At 37.0% G+C, this 18,632-nt stretch overlaps 1 protein-coding gene across 1 annotated transcript in view; it reads left to right on the plus strand.

Moving 5' to 3' along the window:
* LOC139725661 (organic cation transporter protein-like) overlaps window positions 1–18,632 on the plus strand; it is a 66,094-nt gene that overhangs the window by 20,744 nt on the left and 26,718 nt on the right. The window contains exons 2-3 of the mRNA XM_071636752.1: window positions 7,482–7,799; window positions 8,975–9,078. Of these exons, the coding sequence (XP_071492853.1) occupies window positions 7,482–7,799; window positions 8,975–9,078 (422 nt within the window). The remainder of the gene's footprint in view (window positions 1–7,481; window positions 7,800–8,974; window positions 9,079–18,632) is intronic.

Genomic DNA, 18,632 nt, shown 5'->3' on the forward strand with positions numbered 1-18,632 from the left:
GAAGGCGTGGGCGAGTGTTATCTCCATCCTTCCCTTCCGATGGAGCTTTTATCTTTTTAAGCTTGAAATTGAGATATCTTGTATACGCATATTTGATGGAATCAACATTTGATAAATCACCAAAAAAAAAAAAAACTGATTTTTTTTTTTTTTGGGGGGGGGGGGGCTGAGGGAGGAAAGGGTCGATTAAAAGGGGAAATTCCCCTTAAGATACATGAGGGAACCTTCAGTTTTCGGAATATAAGTGATAAGTCTTGTGCACTCAGAATTATTCAGAATTTTTTAAAATCTAAAAAGTGTACTTGGCTAGGGAAAGAGGCACAGAGGGGGAGGGCGAGAGATTTTGCATATTTTGAATTGAAATTCAACGATCTGGTGCACACTTTGAGTGAAATATTTAAAAAAAAATATCTTATTTGATGAAAGGTTGCAAAGGAGACCCGCTTCATGTGCATGCATACAGTATACACGCATTTTTTTTCCGCCTCCCAAATCCCCGGTCCAAATCTTAGGGGGGGGGGGGGGGGGGCGACCGCCCCCATCGCCCCCCCCCCCCCCCCCCCCCTGGCTACGCCAGTGCATTGTACAGAATTCCAACCCCTGTTTTTGTTTATGGACAGTCGTGTTATGGGTACAGGCATAGGTGTTGGGAGATTGAAGTCCGAGGGTTAATAACAGAAACAGACGAAGTCATGTCGCATAGTCGGTCAGTTTCCCTCAGATATTGCGGAGGTCAATGACCATGGAGGTCATTTATATAATTAGGGTGGAAATGTACGCAGGTTGAGGTAAGGATGGGGTGAAACACTTAGGCGGATAAGATGAGGAGGGGAATGCTTAGCAAGGCAACCTGTGGTGTATCCCATGGTCATCCTGATCACAGGAAATTGTTGATGATTATTCAATGAAAGACCAAGTCAAGAATCGAGTAGGGCCTACGTTGTGTAAATCCTCGGTAAGCCAAATCAATTCAAAGTTGTAAGTCATCAAGGATTATAATGGTGAAGTGTGTACCGTCTATCTACATTTTCAAATTGATCAAACGTGCATTACAACGACAAATTCAGACGATTTATAGCGAGCATAACGAGCGATATTTTTTCTACAGAAATTCCAGGCTAGACTGCTAATTAGATGTGTAAAATTGAGTAAGATATTTTGATTTTAGAGAAGATGAACATGTTATCAAAAGGTCAAAAAATGTCGGCAATGACTTTACCATTTAATGCTCGCTAATATCATTGGCATAATAAAAAGTGGAATACTGAAAGAAATATGTTAAGGGGACGATGAAGTGGAAATTTTATCAAGTAACGAAAATGAATCTTTTTTGTCAGATGCTTTAACACCTCCCTACCAACGAGAGGCTTATAACCTTTTTGTCTACTTCAAAAAAAAAGAATGCTCGGAAACCTGTATCAGGTAAAGGACTTGAAACTTCTCAGTGTTCAGCAATGGATGAATTAGTCGTGATTTCCACAAAACGTGTTGATCTTTGTGCGCTCTCTGACTGACCCCTTCAATGTTCAATAACTGAGAGCAGAGCCTGGGCATGCTATACAGCAGTGTAAGATACCCCTCCTGTTTTCGCCTCTGAATAAGCTTTGCACTATGATTTGGGGTCAAAGGGTATTCTTTCAAGTACGTTTTCAACTGCCTCAAAAATATATCTTCCTCATCCAATTCGCTATTCAGTCTAGGAGTTAATGGAGCAAAGATTGTCCCTGGCATTTTCATATTTTTTTTTCCCTTCAAAACTTTATTCGAAGCGTTCTTTCAGTAGATTGGCATTGAAATGCCTTTTCTTTCTCACCATTCATAATAGTTATCTTCCCAGCTGTATTGTACTACGCTACGTCTATTGAAGCATGAAAGAAATTCGTGCAGAGATGCTTTGATTTTGTATTGAAAACAGAGTGCAACGATAAACTGAACCGAAGTGAACTTATCTAGCCACTGCCACACTGCAGATTCCGGTACAGTTATGGCTTGCCGACGTAAAACCAGCAAGAATGAGCAAAGTTGTTGAGTTAGGCATTTTGAGAAACGTTGATTTGCTTTCTTTAGCATGTGTATAGTCAAGCAATTTGCTATATACATGATGTTTGTCTTTTCCGTTTAGGAAAGTAATCATGGTGGTAGCTATAGTAAGCTGTGGTTGAGAAGGGTAGAGTTCCTGCAGAAAATTAATTCCATTTGAGAGCTGGTAAATATTTCACCCACCGAGGGATCACTTCATATCGGTATTATCGGTATAAAAGGACAGAAGTGAGACAGATCACCTCAATTGGGCAGGAAATACTTTCGAGACTAGAACCTATCTTTTATATGATCAATAAGTAGTAATAATTCACAGGGATAATGTATTTTGACATTGCCAGTGAGTGTTTTTTTTTTCAGTGTTTCATGTATCACTCGGTAAGTCCATCGCCCAGTTCAGAGTTACAATCTGCACAATCTGAGCAGATGAATGTCATCTAAAAGAAAAAAAAAAAGAAAGAAAACGCATGAGACACAACAAAGTGGCAAATGTTTAAGGGAGCTTGTTCACTTTAAAAAGCAACTTTGATTACTTTTTTTGTGGATGATATATGGCTTTGCAAATGTTTTATTTTTTGTTGCAATTCGGGTTCCTTAAAAGAGGATAGCTGTGAATTAGCGCGTTAAAGTCGTTTCAGGACAAACCCCACGGACAGATAACCATCGATTATTGATACTTATGGTAAGTGACAATGTCAGAGTTAAGATTACAGGGTTAACGATAGGGCTCAGATTAGGTTCGGGATTAAGATTATAAGGAAAATGGCCGGGTATTGTCCAGGGGATAATTGTGTTAGATACCGTGAAGTATAGTCAGAGATGCAATTTTGTACGCCACGCAATGTTCCACATAATTATTGTGACCTGAAATAGACTGTGTATATTCTAGACTATGGTGTAATAATGCATGAATTCGAGATCGTGTTAACTATCCATCAACACTGATACGTTACACTTTCAGATGATCAAACTTGCTAACACACGGTAGCTTGTTTACAGGCCATAAATTTATAAGGGGAGTTTGATGAATGAAACTTTACCTGAATGCTATCAACCAGCCTATTTAATTCACGATGGAATTGTTGAAGGACAAAGGTCATCAAGCTGTCACCGCTTTGTTTTTCTTTCGTCTATCAGTATTACAAGTACATGTACAACCTCTTTCTTCGCGTCGATCGCTTTGTGCGAATGAAAAAAGGCAACCGGAATACGAAATAAAGCAACAACATTATACACATAATTACGCACTTTCTATATAATGCACACACCCACTCACACACGCGCGCGCACACACACATGCAAACACACATCTTATACACGATCCCATAACCATCTCAGTTAATACATTAGTTTATTGCCAAAACCAAAGTTGCCGTCAGGAGCATGTGATGGCAAGCATAATCATAAACATTGCATGAATGATAATTGTATTTCAGGTGCTTATCTCAATATCAATTTACAAAGCAACATGTATGCTGGTACACTACCTTGATCTTTATCTGCTCTTCATGTGCAACAATGAGAACTGCGAACTGGCTTATTGAATTGAAGTGCTGTAAGTTAAGTATTTTGATGAATAGTCACTGTAAAATCTATAACCACAACGCGGATGCCTATAACAGTTTTACGCTCACAATATGGCACCCTGTTCAGTCCTTTCTTCCCTGTAGAAAGATAATTGCATTATCTCACCGATCATTTCATGTATGTTCAAGGTGCAGCAAGACTGTTTGCATAGATTCTATTCTTCTTTCATCATTTGGGGGGGGGGGGGGGGACTCAGTTTATGTTGTGTTTTATCCGCATGGACCTGCGGAAGAACCAAGGAGGTTCGAGAGATGGAGTTACAACTGACTATAATTATTCAATCAGCTGTCAGTTTTTATGGATGGACAAAAGAATTCCACAGGTGCATTTGTGCCTTTGATGTTTGATGCTTGAAGCCGCCATCTTTCTGAGCAATCTGACGATTCATTTTTAAAACTAACATAATATCGGGTATATGCTGCTCGTTTATATATCAAATGCAATGAAATTTCACCAAATGATATAGCACATAGAACAAAAGTCAATTCCGTTCGAATATAATATGTGCAAAAGTGTAAATCTGACCTGTATTTTGTGAAAATGTTTGAAATTTTACCCTCATGGAAAGCCGGTTTTATCACTTTTCTCCTTATTTCTGCCAAATGAAACTAATATGGTATCATCTTCAAATATAGTTCGTTATAAATCAATATGTCAGATTAGCGTACAGACACGTACAGTCGAGTAATTTTGATATCTATTTCAGCAATATTTGAGCAATTTCTATTCGCGCGCCCCGTGCCTTTACCATTGTCTACCGCCCATCGTTTGTATTAAGTAGGGATAGCGAAAAGTAATTACCATCACAAAGACATATCTTCCTTGGAAAGTGGCCGGTGATATGCAATGAGACACGAGTCAATGGTCTTCACATCTGAGCGGCAGATCCAGTTTGACACATACTTCAAATATTTTTGAGTGGCGGCTTCGAGCATGGGATCAAAGCGAATAAGTCTGTTGTGACTCCATTTCTCGAACATCCTTGGGAGAACTGTCTCTGGACTGAAGTCTGTGCTGTGCTTAAATAAAGAAAAGAAAAAAGAAAAGAAGAGAAGAGAAGAGAAGAGAAGAGAAGACAAGACAAGAGTAGAGAAGAGGAAAGAAGAGAAGAGAAGAGAAACCTGAAAATGTCGGTCACGTTCAACAAGAAAAAAAGGTCAAAATAATGACAGTGATAATGAAAGTTATAGGCCTTTACCTGGTAAGCACTGTGCACATTATTTTGGTGTACTCTCAACAATTTTCCAGAATTTCGAGCTATGACCCAAATAAAAAAAGGACATCTCTGGTACATCACTTAAAGATGGTCAAGTGGTCAAGTTCGAATTTTGATTTAATGGATAATGTCAAAGGTCAAAATGTCAATTAATTTTTACCTGATGAGAATTACTTTCTACAGCAAGGAGCTGTAACCACAAAGCTCACACCACCGGTTCATCACCGAAGTTTTCTGTCAAGGTCGAATATTGATGAAGTCGGACAAGTTTGTCAAGTTATAATCTTGGAATTTTCATGTATAAACTAACAACTAATGAATTACCATCCGTTTTTATTCACATGTTCAAAAGAAATCGCTCTATTCATTGCTACCCCCACTCGTCAGAGTGACGCTTATCACCTTCCCCGTACTCGCACTATTTTTGCAAAGAAAACAATTATGTTTACTGGACCCAGATACTGGAATGACCTCCCTCAAGATATTACTTCTTCCTTATCCTTATCACCTTCAAACGCAAACTAAAACGGCTATTACTTAGTGGATACACACTACCCAGCTCTTAGCAACATTTTTTTTTAATACCCCCAGTCTTTTGTCTTTGTCTGCAGCTCCAAGTTATTTGACGATACCGTTATAGCACTTTGTGTGTGTGTGTGTGTGTGTGTAAACACGGCGAAATATGTACAGTCTCGTTTAAGCGATACTAAAGTATTCATGTGGTTCGATAGTTCGTTTTTAATACTGATTTTGCACTGGTACAATTTAAGTTGGTCGAGATAAACATGTCCGTTCTCCGTATAATTTCACGCCTATAAATTCGGGAACCTACAGTTTTTACAAGCATCATTGCTTTTATGTAGGCCCCATCATATTTCTGACATTTATTTGTGATATCCTCAGATGAAAATGACCATTTATATTTGTGTGTAATGTTTGTTTTTTTTTTCTTCAAACATAAGATATGGTTGTATATGTTTTGTACTTTTGTTTTATTGTCAATCATTTTGTAATCCCATCACTGAGAAATGGAAATATGAAATAAAACTTGAAACTTGAACTTGAACTTGAAACTTGTTTGACGAACCCTCCGACTTAAAATCACTGTAATCACATTATTGATTTGCATAATTGCTTGACGTTTGCCTTATGTGTTTTGAAAATGGAGTAAGTTTTAATCTTCTTTACGCCATAGTATTTGTTTTGTATGTATCTCAAAGGCAACCGATATATCTTTTTGTGAGGTCAGTTGTACGAAGGAGATATGATGCGCCATAGTTTTGCTTTGTTAACGTGCATTTATTTCTGCAAAATCACGATAGCCACAATAGTCAAGAAATTGTGCGTAAAGCTCAATCAGTGTATTCACAGCTCAATTCCCACCACGGTGCTGTGAACCGCCCTTCTTTTTCGTATCTGCATATTCCTTATAGTAAACCAATTCTTTTTGTGAAAGAGTCGTTCAATACAGCAAAAACTGTGGAAAAATGCACGGTCTGTTCATTGAAGGATGTGAAATAAGGCGGTTCTAAATGAGTACACTTGCGGTTGGCGGTTTGAGTAACTAATAACTTAACAATGGCACAACCAATCTTGGGACAAAAAAAACTGAAAATTTGTTCAAAGTTGCCCTTGAAAACCTCGGCGTTGATGAAGGCATTACAACAATGGAGTGCTACTATAATCTTCACAGTTTTATGCGTTTCAATTCGTTTGGTTTTATGCCTCCACCACGAAGTGAGGCATTATGTTTTTCGTCCGTAATCGATTTTGTGGAGAAAAAGACCGTTTGAGGTATCCTAATGAAACTTGGCATGTAGGCCCTATTCATAGAATGAATTTATATGGATATTATATATATATATATATATATATATATATATATATATATATATAATGATAATAATAATAATGATAATAATAATAATAATAATAATAATATGTTTATCGTATCCGGGCAATTACCCCCAGATGGCAAATACCCACCGGCTAAATTCTGGTTGGTGGTAAGGTTTAATAGAGAAAAGATTAAGGTTAGGGTTAGGTTAAGGGTTAGGAGTTTGGGTTAGGGTTAAGATTAGGTTCAAGATAAGGATTAGGATTAGGGCCAGGGGAAGGGTCCGGGGTAATTGCCCAGGGGGTAATTGCCCTAGACCCATATTTATGTATGTTTATATATATATATATATATATATATATATATATATATATGTAATGACACAACGAAGAGATGACTTACTGTTGGTTCGGAAACTTTTATGGACTTTTTTTTTTGAAGGATTTTTTATCTTTTTGCAGATAGACAGGGTCGATGAAATTGGAAGTTCAAGCTGCGCGTATTTGAGGTGTGCATACACGGTCTGTGAAAGCGCGTGCTCTGCTCGGGCGAGTTGGAAACTTGACGTAAACAACAACGACAACAACAACAAAAACACGTCTATAGGCCTACGATAGTATTGGGTTAGGAAACTGGACAATTTTCATCATGCGTGTAGGCCCTGTATGGGTGGAAATGAGCTACTTGACGGAGGTCCACGCTCTACAAGTGCTTTGATGGATATCATCGTCATCATAATTACTCCTATAATTACTGGAATCATAATTATTTTCACATGAAAACCCCTCTCTTGTACCCAAGGTTCCAGAATGGAAGGGGGAGAACTGCAGCTCATGGGGTCTCGACCCCGCAGAGTGTGCGGCGGCCAAGCGGGCTGCCAGCATACCTTCCGAGTCGAATACCACGAATTCAAGCAAGCTGAGCCAGTGCGAGATGTACAACGTATCAGCATCTCCTTTCATGCTGACGCCCCTGCCGGAGCATGGCAACTCCACGTACTCGTCTCTCTCCACGGAGGTGCCCTTTTCCTTTGACGATTTTCATTCACGTGACGTCATACCATGTTCCTCAGGTTGGGAGCACGATCGCAGTACCTACGCGTCGACCATCAACATGGACGTAAGGGAGAAGAAATTCTATGATAACTGTTGTGTCATATGTCTCACTCTTTCGGTTTTTATTTTCCTTTGAAGGGGGGGGGGGAGATGAAAAAGCAAACGCATATAAACCCCAAAACTTTTACTCCTGTGGTGTGCAATACTTTCATGTATTTATAAACTACACTTCATGTTATCTTTATTTTCATGTTCGACGTCAAAGATTTCTTATCTAGGCTTGTAGTCACTCAGTTACATATATACCTTAACCTGTCCATCTGTTTCAGCAGGAGGGAACCTGTTTAACAAACTTGTCATTTTTCAATGTGCCTTGATGAAATGTGCTATATAAACGACAGAGATTTTACATGAATTAATGCTTGCCCTTTGATATCACGCGCTGTGAATACACTGTCATGAATTTCAATTATTCCCGTAAAAAAGAATAGAATTAAAGCCATTGATCGAATCAACTGTAAGAGGGGGCCAACTTCGGTTTTTTTTTCCATCACCCCCTAGCCAGTCATACTTATGAAAACAAAAAAGAGTTGAAAATTTAGACAAAAAGGATGAGTTCCTGTTTTCTTTCTTTTTCAAAGTTATAAGAGTTAGAAGAATCGAAACGAAGAGGGAATAGTGACAACTATCAATAGGGCAATCCATCTTGTATTTATCTACATCTTAAAGGTTCCCTGAAATAGAAATGCATGTCGATTCGTGTTGATTGATGATACCCTCAACATCACTTTTGCGGTGAAACGAATATCTAGAAACCTCACCATGTCTTTTGTTAATCACATTAATATCATAGAAACATGCGAGTTATGCTGAGTTGAGGGGAAGGTGCATACCAGTGAAATCACAACAGGAATATTGGTTTGGAAGGTTTTTTTTTTGTGGGCATATCCAAGTATTCTAAAGAAAAAATAGAAGAAAAAATAGTTAAAATATACATATATTGGCTGTTTCTCGATATTCGTTTCACTGCAAAAGTGATGTTGAGCAGAAGGTATCAGAAATCAACACAAATCAACATATATTTGTATTTCAGAGAACAGTTTCATCCGTTCGGTATCGGTCAAAGTCCGACTGATGACTCGTATTGAGTGTGGAACCCGTAGCAGCCAAGTTGCTGTTAATGTTGCTGTTAACTTATTGATGTTGCTGTTAACTTATCTTTCAAAATTTGTCCCTCAGTTTAATCTGGTGTGCCAAAATGAAGATCTAACAGATGTTGCCTCCATCCTGTGGTTCGTTGGAGTCCTCCTCGGCAGCATAGCCTGTGGATTCACGAGCGATATGTAAGTTTCGATGAATTTAATCTTTATCATGTAAGAAATAAATGTGCTTACTCCAAGCGTTGTTATACAGATCGATAACTCCTCTCATCACAATACACTTCTCTGAAATGTTTGACACAAGATATTTTATGGCTTATACAAATTTTATGGGTAGGTACATACATGCAGGTATATGAGACTATTAAGCTCCTTTCGCATAATTGGCATGAAGATGAGAAACAGAGAAACCCAGCAATCTTTGTTTTGGGGAATTAGCAACTATCCTTCCTCATATTTAACATTTGCACTAATCAATTTTTTTTGGACAGTTTATGGGCAAATTATGACATCATCTCAGAAGTCTAATATTCAATTACATATAGGTAAAACTGTAATAGTAGTATGTACTGTACTTATTTTTTACCTGTGTCTGGAAGCAACTCTTGTGTGTGCATGTATATGTTTTTATTCATCTATTTTTTTTTTTTTTTTGCACACGACAAAGAAGTCTGAATATGAATATGAAGAAATCATGATTAAACTCTGATCTCAGATTACATTTGCATGTCGTATAATAATTTGCCGACCCTACTTCGTAAAGCCTTTTTCTCACGTCTGGGACTTGAACTCGAAGAGGAAATACCCTACTAGAAAGAACATAGTGTCTCACAGTGTGAAAAACACATGTGAACACTGTGAAATCTCTTCATACTGTTTAATTCTAGCGTTTTAACAGTGTGAACAGAATGTGAGTCTTCAATTCACAATGTGAAACAAAGAATTGCTATGTGAACACTCTGTAAATACCACACCATATAGTTTGAATTCATCTTCACACTGTTAAATTCGAGCGTTTTCACATAGTCGATATGATGAACACATTGTAAACACGCTGTGGGAAACTTTGTTCTTTCCGGTTGGGTTAAGAGCATAATAACCCAGCACAATGAATCAAGCAACCAGTCATACACAATAAATTCGGAAAGAGTGAAAGAAAATGATGTAGTGTATAAGATGAGGACTATATTTTAGAACCCTTCCGTGACGGGAACATGAAGTCATCAATATTAAGGAATGCATTATAAAGTCCCTTCGAACACTTTCTTCCAGAGGAAACTAAAAGAAAATTGTCATTTCCAATTACTCCAATTTATTTTTTCAAAAGCATGGCAATATGACTGCCTCATTAACAAAGGTCATTGCAGATACATAGGCTACAATACCACTTCGTCTGCAAAAATTGTCTATCCTATCATCAAGTTTATCACGTCATCAATAGATGCCGTGACAAATGATGTATCATAATTACCAATATCATCACAATTCAATTCATTTATTTTCATTCTTTTTTTTTCTTTCGGGAAAAACATAACACAAGATAAATCAGGTATTACATCATACACAAAAAAAATAAATAAATGATATCGATAAACATAAGAGCGCATACTGGCAAAAGAAAATGATACAAAGTCATGCTTCAGTTTAAAAAAAAGGAAGAAAGAATAGAGAGGTCCACTAAAAATCAAAGCTTGTAGATTGTGAACCACTCATAAATATTACGAATTACCTATTTACAAATACCTTGTGACAAATTTGATATACGACAGGACTAGACAAAACAGAAGAAACACAACATGACACAACTTGCGAATAGATGGAAAGTATGGAAGGAAAGAAAGAAAAAGAGAGAATGAGAGAATGCCTACACGCTGAACAAGGGAAATGGAACAGGGGATGATAGAGAATGTGCTTCATGGAGTTGGCGCTGCATGCAGCTGTGCAAGGATTGTGATGGCTACTTCTTTACGTAATAATGAATTCAGTGATTGAATGATTGGTGGGTGAATGATAAACCCTGAAGTTGACGAAACCTATAGCTAAGAAAAAAAAAAACATATCAGAGAGGATTTAATAGAAAAGATTTCAACTTGCGCTTAAAAGAATACAAAGATGGGGAATTTTTCATTTCACAGCTCAGTGAGTTCCAAAATCTAGGACCGGTGTAAATAAATGTATTCTGAGCCAATAAAGTTCTCAGGGGGGGGTGGGGGGGGGGGGGGTAAATGAAACTTATTAGATCGTCTAGTGGGATAATCATGAAAAGACTGGTTCCGTGGGAACATTGAATTGAAAATACTGGGAAGTACATTTACATTGTAATTGAACATAAACTGACCAAGTTGAAAAAAAATACAAATCTTTAATTTTCAAAATCTTATGTTTAGTAGATAATGGCTCTGTATGGGAACGTAGCGGGACGCCACAAATAATACGAATAGCTTTTTTTTTTGTAATGACAGTAGTTTATCTAGTAAATTTTGATGGGCACTACCCCACGCTAGGAGTCCGTAATTAAGATAAGGTAAAATTAGAGAAAACTACAACGTCAACAAAGAGGACAGTAGAATATGAAACTTGAGTCTATTAATAATACCAATATTGCGTGAAATTGTTGTACTAATGTTTGTAATATACGGCCTCCAAGAAAGTTGATCGTCCACTGTGATACCAAGGAATTTCATATGAGAAACTCGTTCTAACAAAGTGTCATCAAAAGCAATACCTGTGCCTAAATCTTCTAAAGAATTGCTAAAAAGCATATACTTAGTTTTCTGGAGATTAAGTGATAATTCATTAGCTCTTATCCACTAAGTCACTTTTTTTAAATTCGGAATTAACGATGCGTACAAGAGTATCTGGATTTTAGTGAGAAATGAAATTATTTGAATCGTCAGCAAAAAAGTATAAATGAGAGTATGTCAGATGATCTGCAAAAGTCATTAATAAAAATGATAAAAAGTAAAGGACCTAATAAACTACCCGGCTGGACGCCACATTTAATGAATTCTAAACTCGAGCTGTACTCGTTCAGAGATACATATTGTTTCCGGTTTTGTAAGTAACTCCTGAACCACTCCAAGGCCTTCTCGCATATTCCATAATGAGACAGTTTATAAAGTAATATTTCATAATTAATTGTATCGAAGGCCTTGGAGAAGTCCAGGAAGATACCAGTAAGATGAGAATGATTATCAATAGTATGCGCAGCGTGGTCAATAAACTTTAAAAGAGCATGAATGGTGCTATGTTTCTGACGAAACCCAATTTGAGAATTTGTAAAAAAAATATGCAAATTCAGACAATTAATTGTTCTTGTAAATATCAATTTTTCCAATATTTTAGATAAAGATGAAAGCAAAGAAATGGGTCTATAATTACATATTTCAGAATCATCCCCTTTTTTGAATGAAGGGAAAACCTTAGCTATTTTCATAAAATCAGGAAAAACACCACTTGATAAGAATTTATTGAAGATATAATTGAAGATATAATTCCCTTTAAAATAGAATTAATGATATCGTCATAACCGGCACTTCGCTTATTATTCATTGCGGTAACAATATCTGTTATTTCATATTTTGTTATTGGAACAAAAAAAAAAAATAGAACTGGAATTGGATTGACCTAAGAATTTAAAAATGCATATTTGACTGCGGTTTTTTTTTCTGCCAAATTCCCTCTAATCATTGAAAAATAAGAGTTAAAGATATTGACTATATCATTGGGATCTTCCAAAACTTTATTATCATGTCTTATTTTTGTAATTTCTAATTTCTTTTTTGATATATTCATAGCCTGCTTCAACACCTTCCATGTATTTTCTATATCATGTTTATATTTTTCTAACTGAATCATATACTATTTTCTCTTTTCCAATTATATAATCTTCGTTAAAACATTTTTATACGAACTGTATTTATTTTTTGACTTCTCAGTTTTTTTTCATTTTGAGTTTATAATATAACCTATTTTCCTATTTATTGAACGGAGAAGAGAGTTTGTAATCCATGGTAATAACAATTTGGGGGAAGTTTATAATTAACTGACTTTTCTTTTAATCTGGGAATATATTCATCTAAATATCTATTAATTATCCCTGAGAAATTCCCAAACGATACATTCATATCATCATTATCATAAACACTAGACCAATCAGCCCTATCTAAGTTAACACCAAGGCTAGCCAAATTTTTTGGTGTAGCTCTACGTCAGGATGAAGAAGAATGAAACTTATTAACACAGTGTTTAAAGTCAAAACATGCTATAATGGGGAAATGATCAGTAATATCAGATAAAATTATAGAAGAATTTAAAATCTGCACAGAATTAGAAAAAGCATATTATCAAGGAGGGTGGCGGAATGATTTGTAATACGAGTTGGCTTCGAAATTAATGGCAAAAAGGAAGCTGACAAAAACATTTCAAGAAATTCTTGAGATGTATTATCACCATTCTTAATCAAATCAATGTTAAAAACACCCATTATGAAAATATTTCTATTAATAAAAAAGGGGCTTTTTAATAAGTTTGTTATGCAATCCAGAAAATCTTTAGGACTTGAACTTGGGGATCTATAAACAATACCAATCATAATATTTTTACTTTGCGGAGTGAAAATTTCCACAAACAGGGACTCTAAAATATCATACATGATATTAAATTCATCACAAACACTATTATTCAAATTTTTGAAATTAATAAAACGCAACCCCACCAACCGTCCTGTTTACTCTGTTATTAACAATAAAATAATAACCATTTGATGCATACGGCAAATTATCATCAGATGATAACCATATTTCAGTTAAACCTTTTACTGAAATTTGATGTTTATTTTGGTTATCTAATACTGGTAATATCTGTAATTCGTCAAAATGTTTATTAATAATCCTTATATTTAGATGTAACATAGAAAATGTGCATTGTGAAAAACTCTTTGTAAAAAATTTGAATTGATCAACAGTGACGTATTAAGGAGTTTGAGTTGTTTTAAAGTCATGTTCAAAATCAAAATCATATAAATCTTTTGAAAATGAGTTAACATTGTTGGCAATAAGATTATAAAAAGAAACAACAGACGAATGTAACTTATTCCGACTTAATTCCGAAGGGAAGCGTCTAAACAAATCAAATAGTTCATCATCATCAAGGGAATCAAATGCTGCATTGAGTCGATTAGCCATAAGGAGAGTCATAATTTCTACTTGTAATATGACTCTCCTTATGGCTAATCGACTCAATGCAGCATTTGATTCCCTTGATGAAGGCATGTCAACTGACGAGTTTGTAAAGGAATGAAATATGATGGCACAAGGGAGGCACCAACAACCCCGGGTTCACGGATAGTACAGCGAGTAGGCAAATTCACATAGAGATAGATTTCTGGCAACATAATCAAAAACATAGACTACATAAACAGCATAGGAAAAGAACATAGAATACATAAACAACACAGGGAGAAAGCGTACACACAATAGTCAAAGTCTGTAAAAGAACTTTGACTGGACCATTACAAAGCATGTAAACGGACATAGAGATAGCTCCCGAATTTGGACAGATTTGCTGTTTGTGGGAAATAGTTATGAATATTATCTAAAAAAATATTGATTTATAGAATGAAAAAAAAACACATCTGTAAATACATACTGTATATCCCACCCTCGCTCCCGATTCAACCCTCCCGGTGTTCAACGCACTGATTGCATGTGTATAAAAACTACAGTTTGATTTGTAATGATTGACAAGGTGGGGGGAAAAAACCCAGTGGAATTAAAGGCACTCGCGTGTAAAAAGAGCCAAAAAATCAAGCAAACAGAGTGTTTTGATGAGGAGGGTGAAGAAGGCGAAGGTGTGATAGACAAGTATTTCATAGGCATGTGTTGAAAAAAATCAGCGTGAAAAATGCTAAGGATGACAATTCAGTTTTTACTGGGTGGTTGAATTTTCGTGCAACCAAGGCAGACTGACGACCGTCAAGTTACACCCGGCATTGGCTTACAAAATAAGGGAGAAAACAAAATGTGAGATCAGATCACGCGTCATGTTACATGACAGGCAGAAAAATGAGAAAAAATGTGAAAACAGTTCACGTGCACTGTTACAAAACAAGGAGGAGTATACACAGGGATATACACAGGGGTATACAGGTCGGATCAGAATGTAGATTGAAATTGTAGCTAATCTGAAAGACTGGTAGAGAGTAGCAGGGGTAACTGCCCTCGATTGGCGGGGGGGGGGGGTAAAAAGAACCTACACGTAATGATCCTCTAGTCGTATTATAGCTCGGGTTGAAACAAATATAATGATTTTTCAAAGAATCCATGGACATTGTGAAAAAGAATACCATTGAAAACATTATGAGTATAACAAGTTTAATCCAAATTTGGACACACATGTACCTGGAATATCATTAAATGCGTCTTATATTATGTGAATACCAATGCGTGAGTGGAACAGGTTTAAGTTAATTTGCTGACATTAAGCATGTCGGACAACTGCTGAAATGAGTGAATATGTAGGCCCTACTAATGATAACCCTCGCAGGGGCAGACGGGGCAACAGCTGTATGCGAACTGAATACCATACTTACAAAAGGTGACAAGAAACAAAAACAACAACAGATCATTCCTAAGTCTCTGAGAAAGCGTTATTCGTACATTTGGATGCATGAATAAACCGGTCTATTGTTCGGAAAAAGGATGTACTGATGTATGTCCCACCTCCGCTCCCGATTCAACCGTCATGGGGTTAAAAGTACCGATTGCATGCATCGAATCGAATTATAGGCGCTCACGTATATTAAAAAAGAGATAAAAAAGAGCAAAAAACAAACAGACAAAAACCAAAGTGTTTGATGTGGAGGATGAAGAGGGCGGAGGTGGGATAGACAATTATTTCATACTACATTGTAGCAGCACCCGTGGAAATCCACGGGTCTGAGGGGTTTCATTTTTTTTTTCTCATAATACGATTTTGCACATTTTTATTGAAGAAATAAAAAGAAAAGTCTTCTCATTCTTTCGTTAATTGTGCTGTCTTCTAAATGACCACCCTTCCCAGAAATTCAATAATACATTTTTGTAGTATGTGCCCGGCGATCCGGTCCATTGGTTGGGATCATTCTCGCCACTACTTGCTTTTATTATAGAACTTGAGTTTCGAGGGGTTATTTGCACCCGTTCAAGTTCAACAGTTGTCTTGTTGCCCCTCACCCCTCCCCCCCCCCCCTCACGCACACACACATTTCCACCTCCGCAGGGCAAAAAACAAAAACATTCAGGGAAAATTACCAAAAACGCAAATGAGATTCCCCGAAAGTTCTGCCCACAGATTGTTCCCGTCGAAAAGGGAAGATATTAACACTATGACTTTAATTACCCCCTGCTCTTGCATCCACGCAGGGAATACACGGCTGGTCTCAAGGCCTCGGTTTGTTTTGTTTTTTCATATTTCTTTTCCCCACGTTATGAGAGAAAAATAAAATATTTTCTTCTTCATTTGCTCCCTCCTTTTTGTTTTTAATAACCAAATCTTGGCTTGATATATCATAGAACCATCATCTGCTTCAGACTGTACATTATCATAATTAATATTAGGCCTACAATATTATTGCTCAGTATGATTGTTATTATTATTATTGTTATTATTATTATTATCATTATTATTATTATTGTTATTATTATTATTATCATTGTTATTATTTGGAGAGGGGGAGATCATAGTCATCAGGTTTAATAGGGAGTAGGGTCTCACGACCTCGTTTTTTTCTTTAATATTTTTCCCATGTTATGGAAGAAAGAAGAATAATACATTCGTCTTCATTTACTCCCTCTTTTTTTTTGTTCCCAAAACTTGGTTTGATAGACCATAGAACCACACATTCTATTTCCACTTGTAATCTTAAAAATAGGCGGTCGGCAAAGCGAGGTTTTCCCCTACGTCCGCTCATCTTATGAATATGTATGATTACAGCAGCTCTGCAGTAAACGAATGGACACAGTTGCGCGTGTAATCTGATATGGAAGGGTGACCCAAATATATTTAGCCGTCCTAAACAGTCTGTGTACAATATGACATCGGACTTGAGAGCAAACGGCGAGCAAACTAAATGACGTACCTGAGCTGCATAGTATTCTGCAGTTGTGCAAAATACAATTAAATAACAACGTTCGTTGTTTTCATTTGGGGACGCCAATGACGAACTGTACGTAAATGCCCTTATAGTCCATATCACGCGCACGCAGATATAGTGCTTCGTGTAACCATCGTCAATACATTACATACCCGTAACAGGCGGAGGCAAAGGTACATCACAGAACTATAAACAACAGTGTAGAGTGTGTAGAGTTCTGTGAGGTACATTGTGTGTGTGCGTGCGCGTCCGCCGGAAGATGTCAGAGATTTCGCTGCATCCATCCTCTTTAGTATCCCACTGTCTCTGCAAGCTAAAAGATGAACGGTCGAGAAAGCAAGAGTCCAGCGCAGGTTCGGTGAATATCACAACACTCGGCTCTTTCGTCACGCACAAAAATGCATTATGCATCGATCTAATTAATTTTTCTTTTTCGTCCTCGACGTCGACACGGGGGCGGAGCGGGGATGAAACTCGCGCCATTCGATGCAGGATACTCTCCTGTTTAAACACACTAAATAGTCCATGGGCCAAGACCCGAAAAATGGGTTGTTGGTACCACCCGAGGTGGCAAAACCGTTTTGGTGTCATTTTGTTTGTCGGACATCTCCAGATACGCTTATCAAGCTATGATAGCATTTCCAAATGAGTAGCTTAGTCATAATAAATGAATTTTAAACCAATTTGGTCTCGTGTTTATATCCCTAGGGCTCTATACAGTACTCCAAAATCTTCGAGTGATCCCTGACGTCACTCCAAAATGAGTGAAAATGAGCATTTTCACTCAAAATTCACTCCAATTTCACTCGAAATTCACTCTTTTTTGTATTCACTCTTTTTAGAGTGAAAATTTTCACTCGATTTTTTTTTTAGAGAGTACACAACAAGTATAGAAAAAAATGTGAAAACAGTTCATACGCAAAGCACAATGTTACATAACAGGGAGGGGTATACAGGACGGATCAAAATGGAGATTGAAATTCGCTGATCTGGCTATAAGGTGAGTGGCTGAGATGACTGCCTTCAATGGGGGTGTAAGGGATGAACAAAGAGAGCATACATGTAATGACCGTCTGGTCTTATTCTAGCTAGGGTTGAAACAATGATAAAGAATCAATGGGCATTGTGAAAACGAATGCAAATGAAAACATGAGTGTTTGGAAAACTAAAAGTTGAATCAAATTGGGGTTACACATGTACATATATAAAATAGAAGAGTCTTATAGTGTGTGAATACCCGTGGGGGAGTGGAATAGGTTTCAAAAGACACCTTGGCCTTCAATGGAGGGGTACAGACCCTGAAAAGCTGTACAAAGAATGAATGTTGTTTGGATTCCATAACGTCTTGACAAGAGTATTGTATGTTTAACACATTATGATTAACACATTATGAGCATAGGGCAAACGAAACGATCTAAGGAAAACACACAGGTGGATATCAATGAAGAGTGTATGGACGAGTTCTTTGCACTCTGTATGCAATGGGGGACAAGAAGAAGAAATGCTGTACATCAAATACATGACTTTAGTTTCCGTTTGGGGGGAAAATTCACAACAGGAATAATCATACGAGCCCGAAATTCAACTAGGATAAAATTGTACC

The sequence above is a fragment of the Diadema antillarum genome, unplaced genomic scaffold, assembly GCF_040938485.1.
Source record: "Diadema antillarum isolate AM-2024a unplaced genomic scaffold, OU_Dant_1.0 seq00000053_RagTag, whole genome shotgun sequence".
Lineage (NCBI taxonomy): Eukaryota > Metazoa > Echinodermata > Echinoidea > Diadematoida > Diadematidae > Diadema > Diadema antillarum.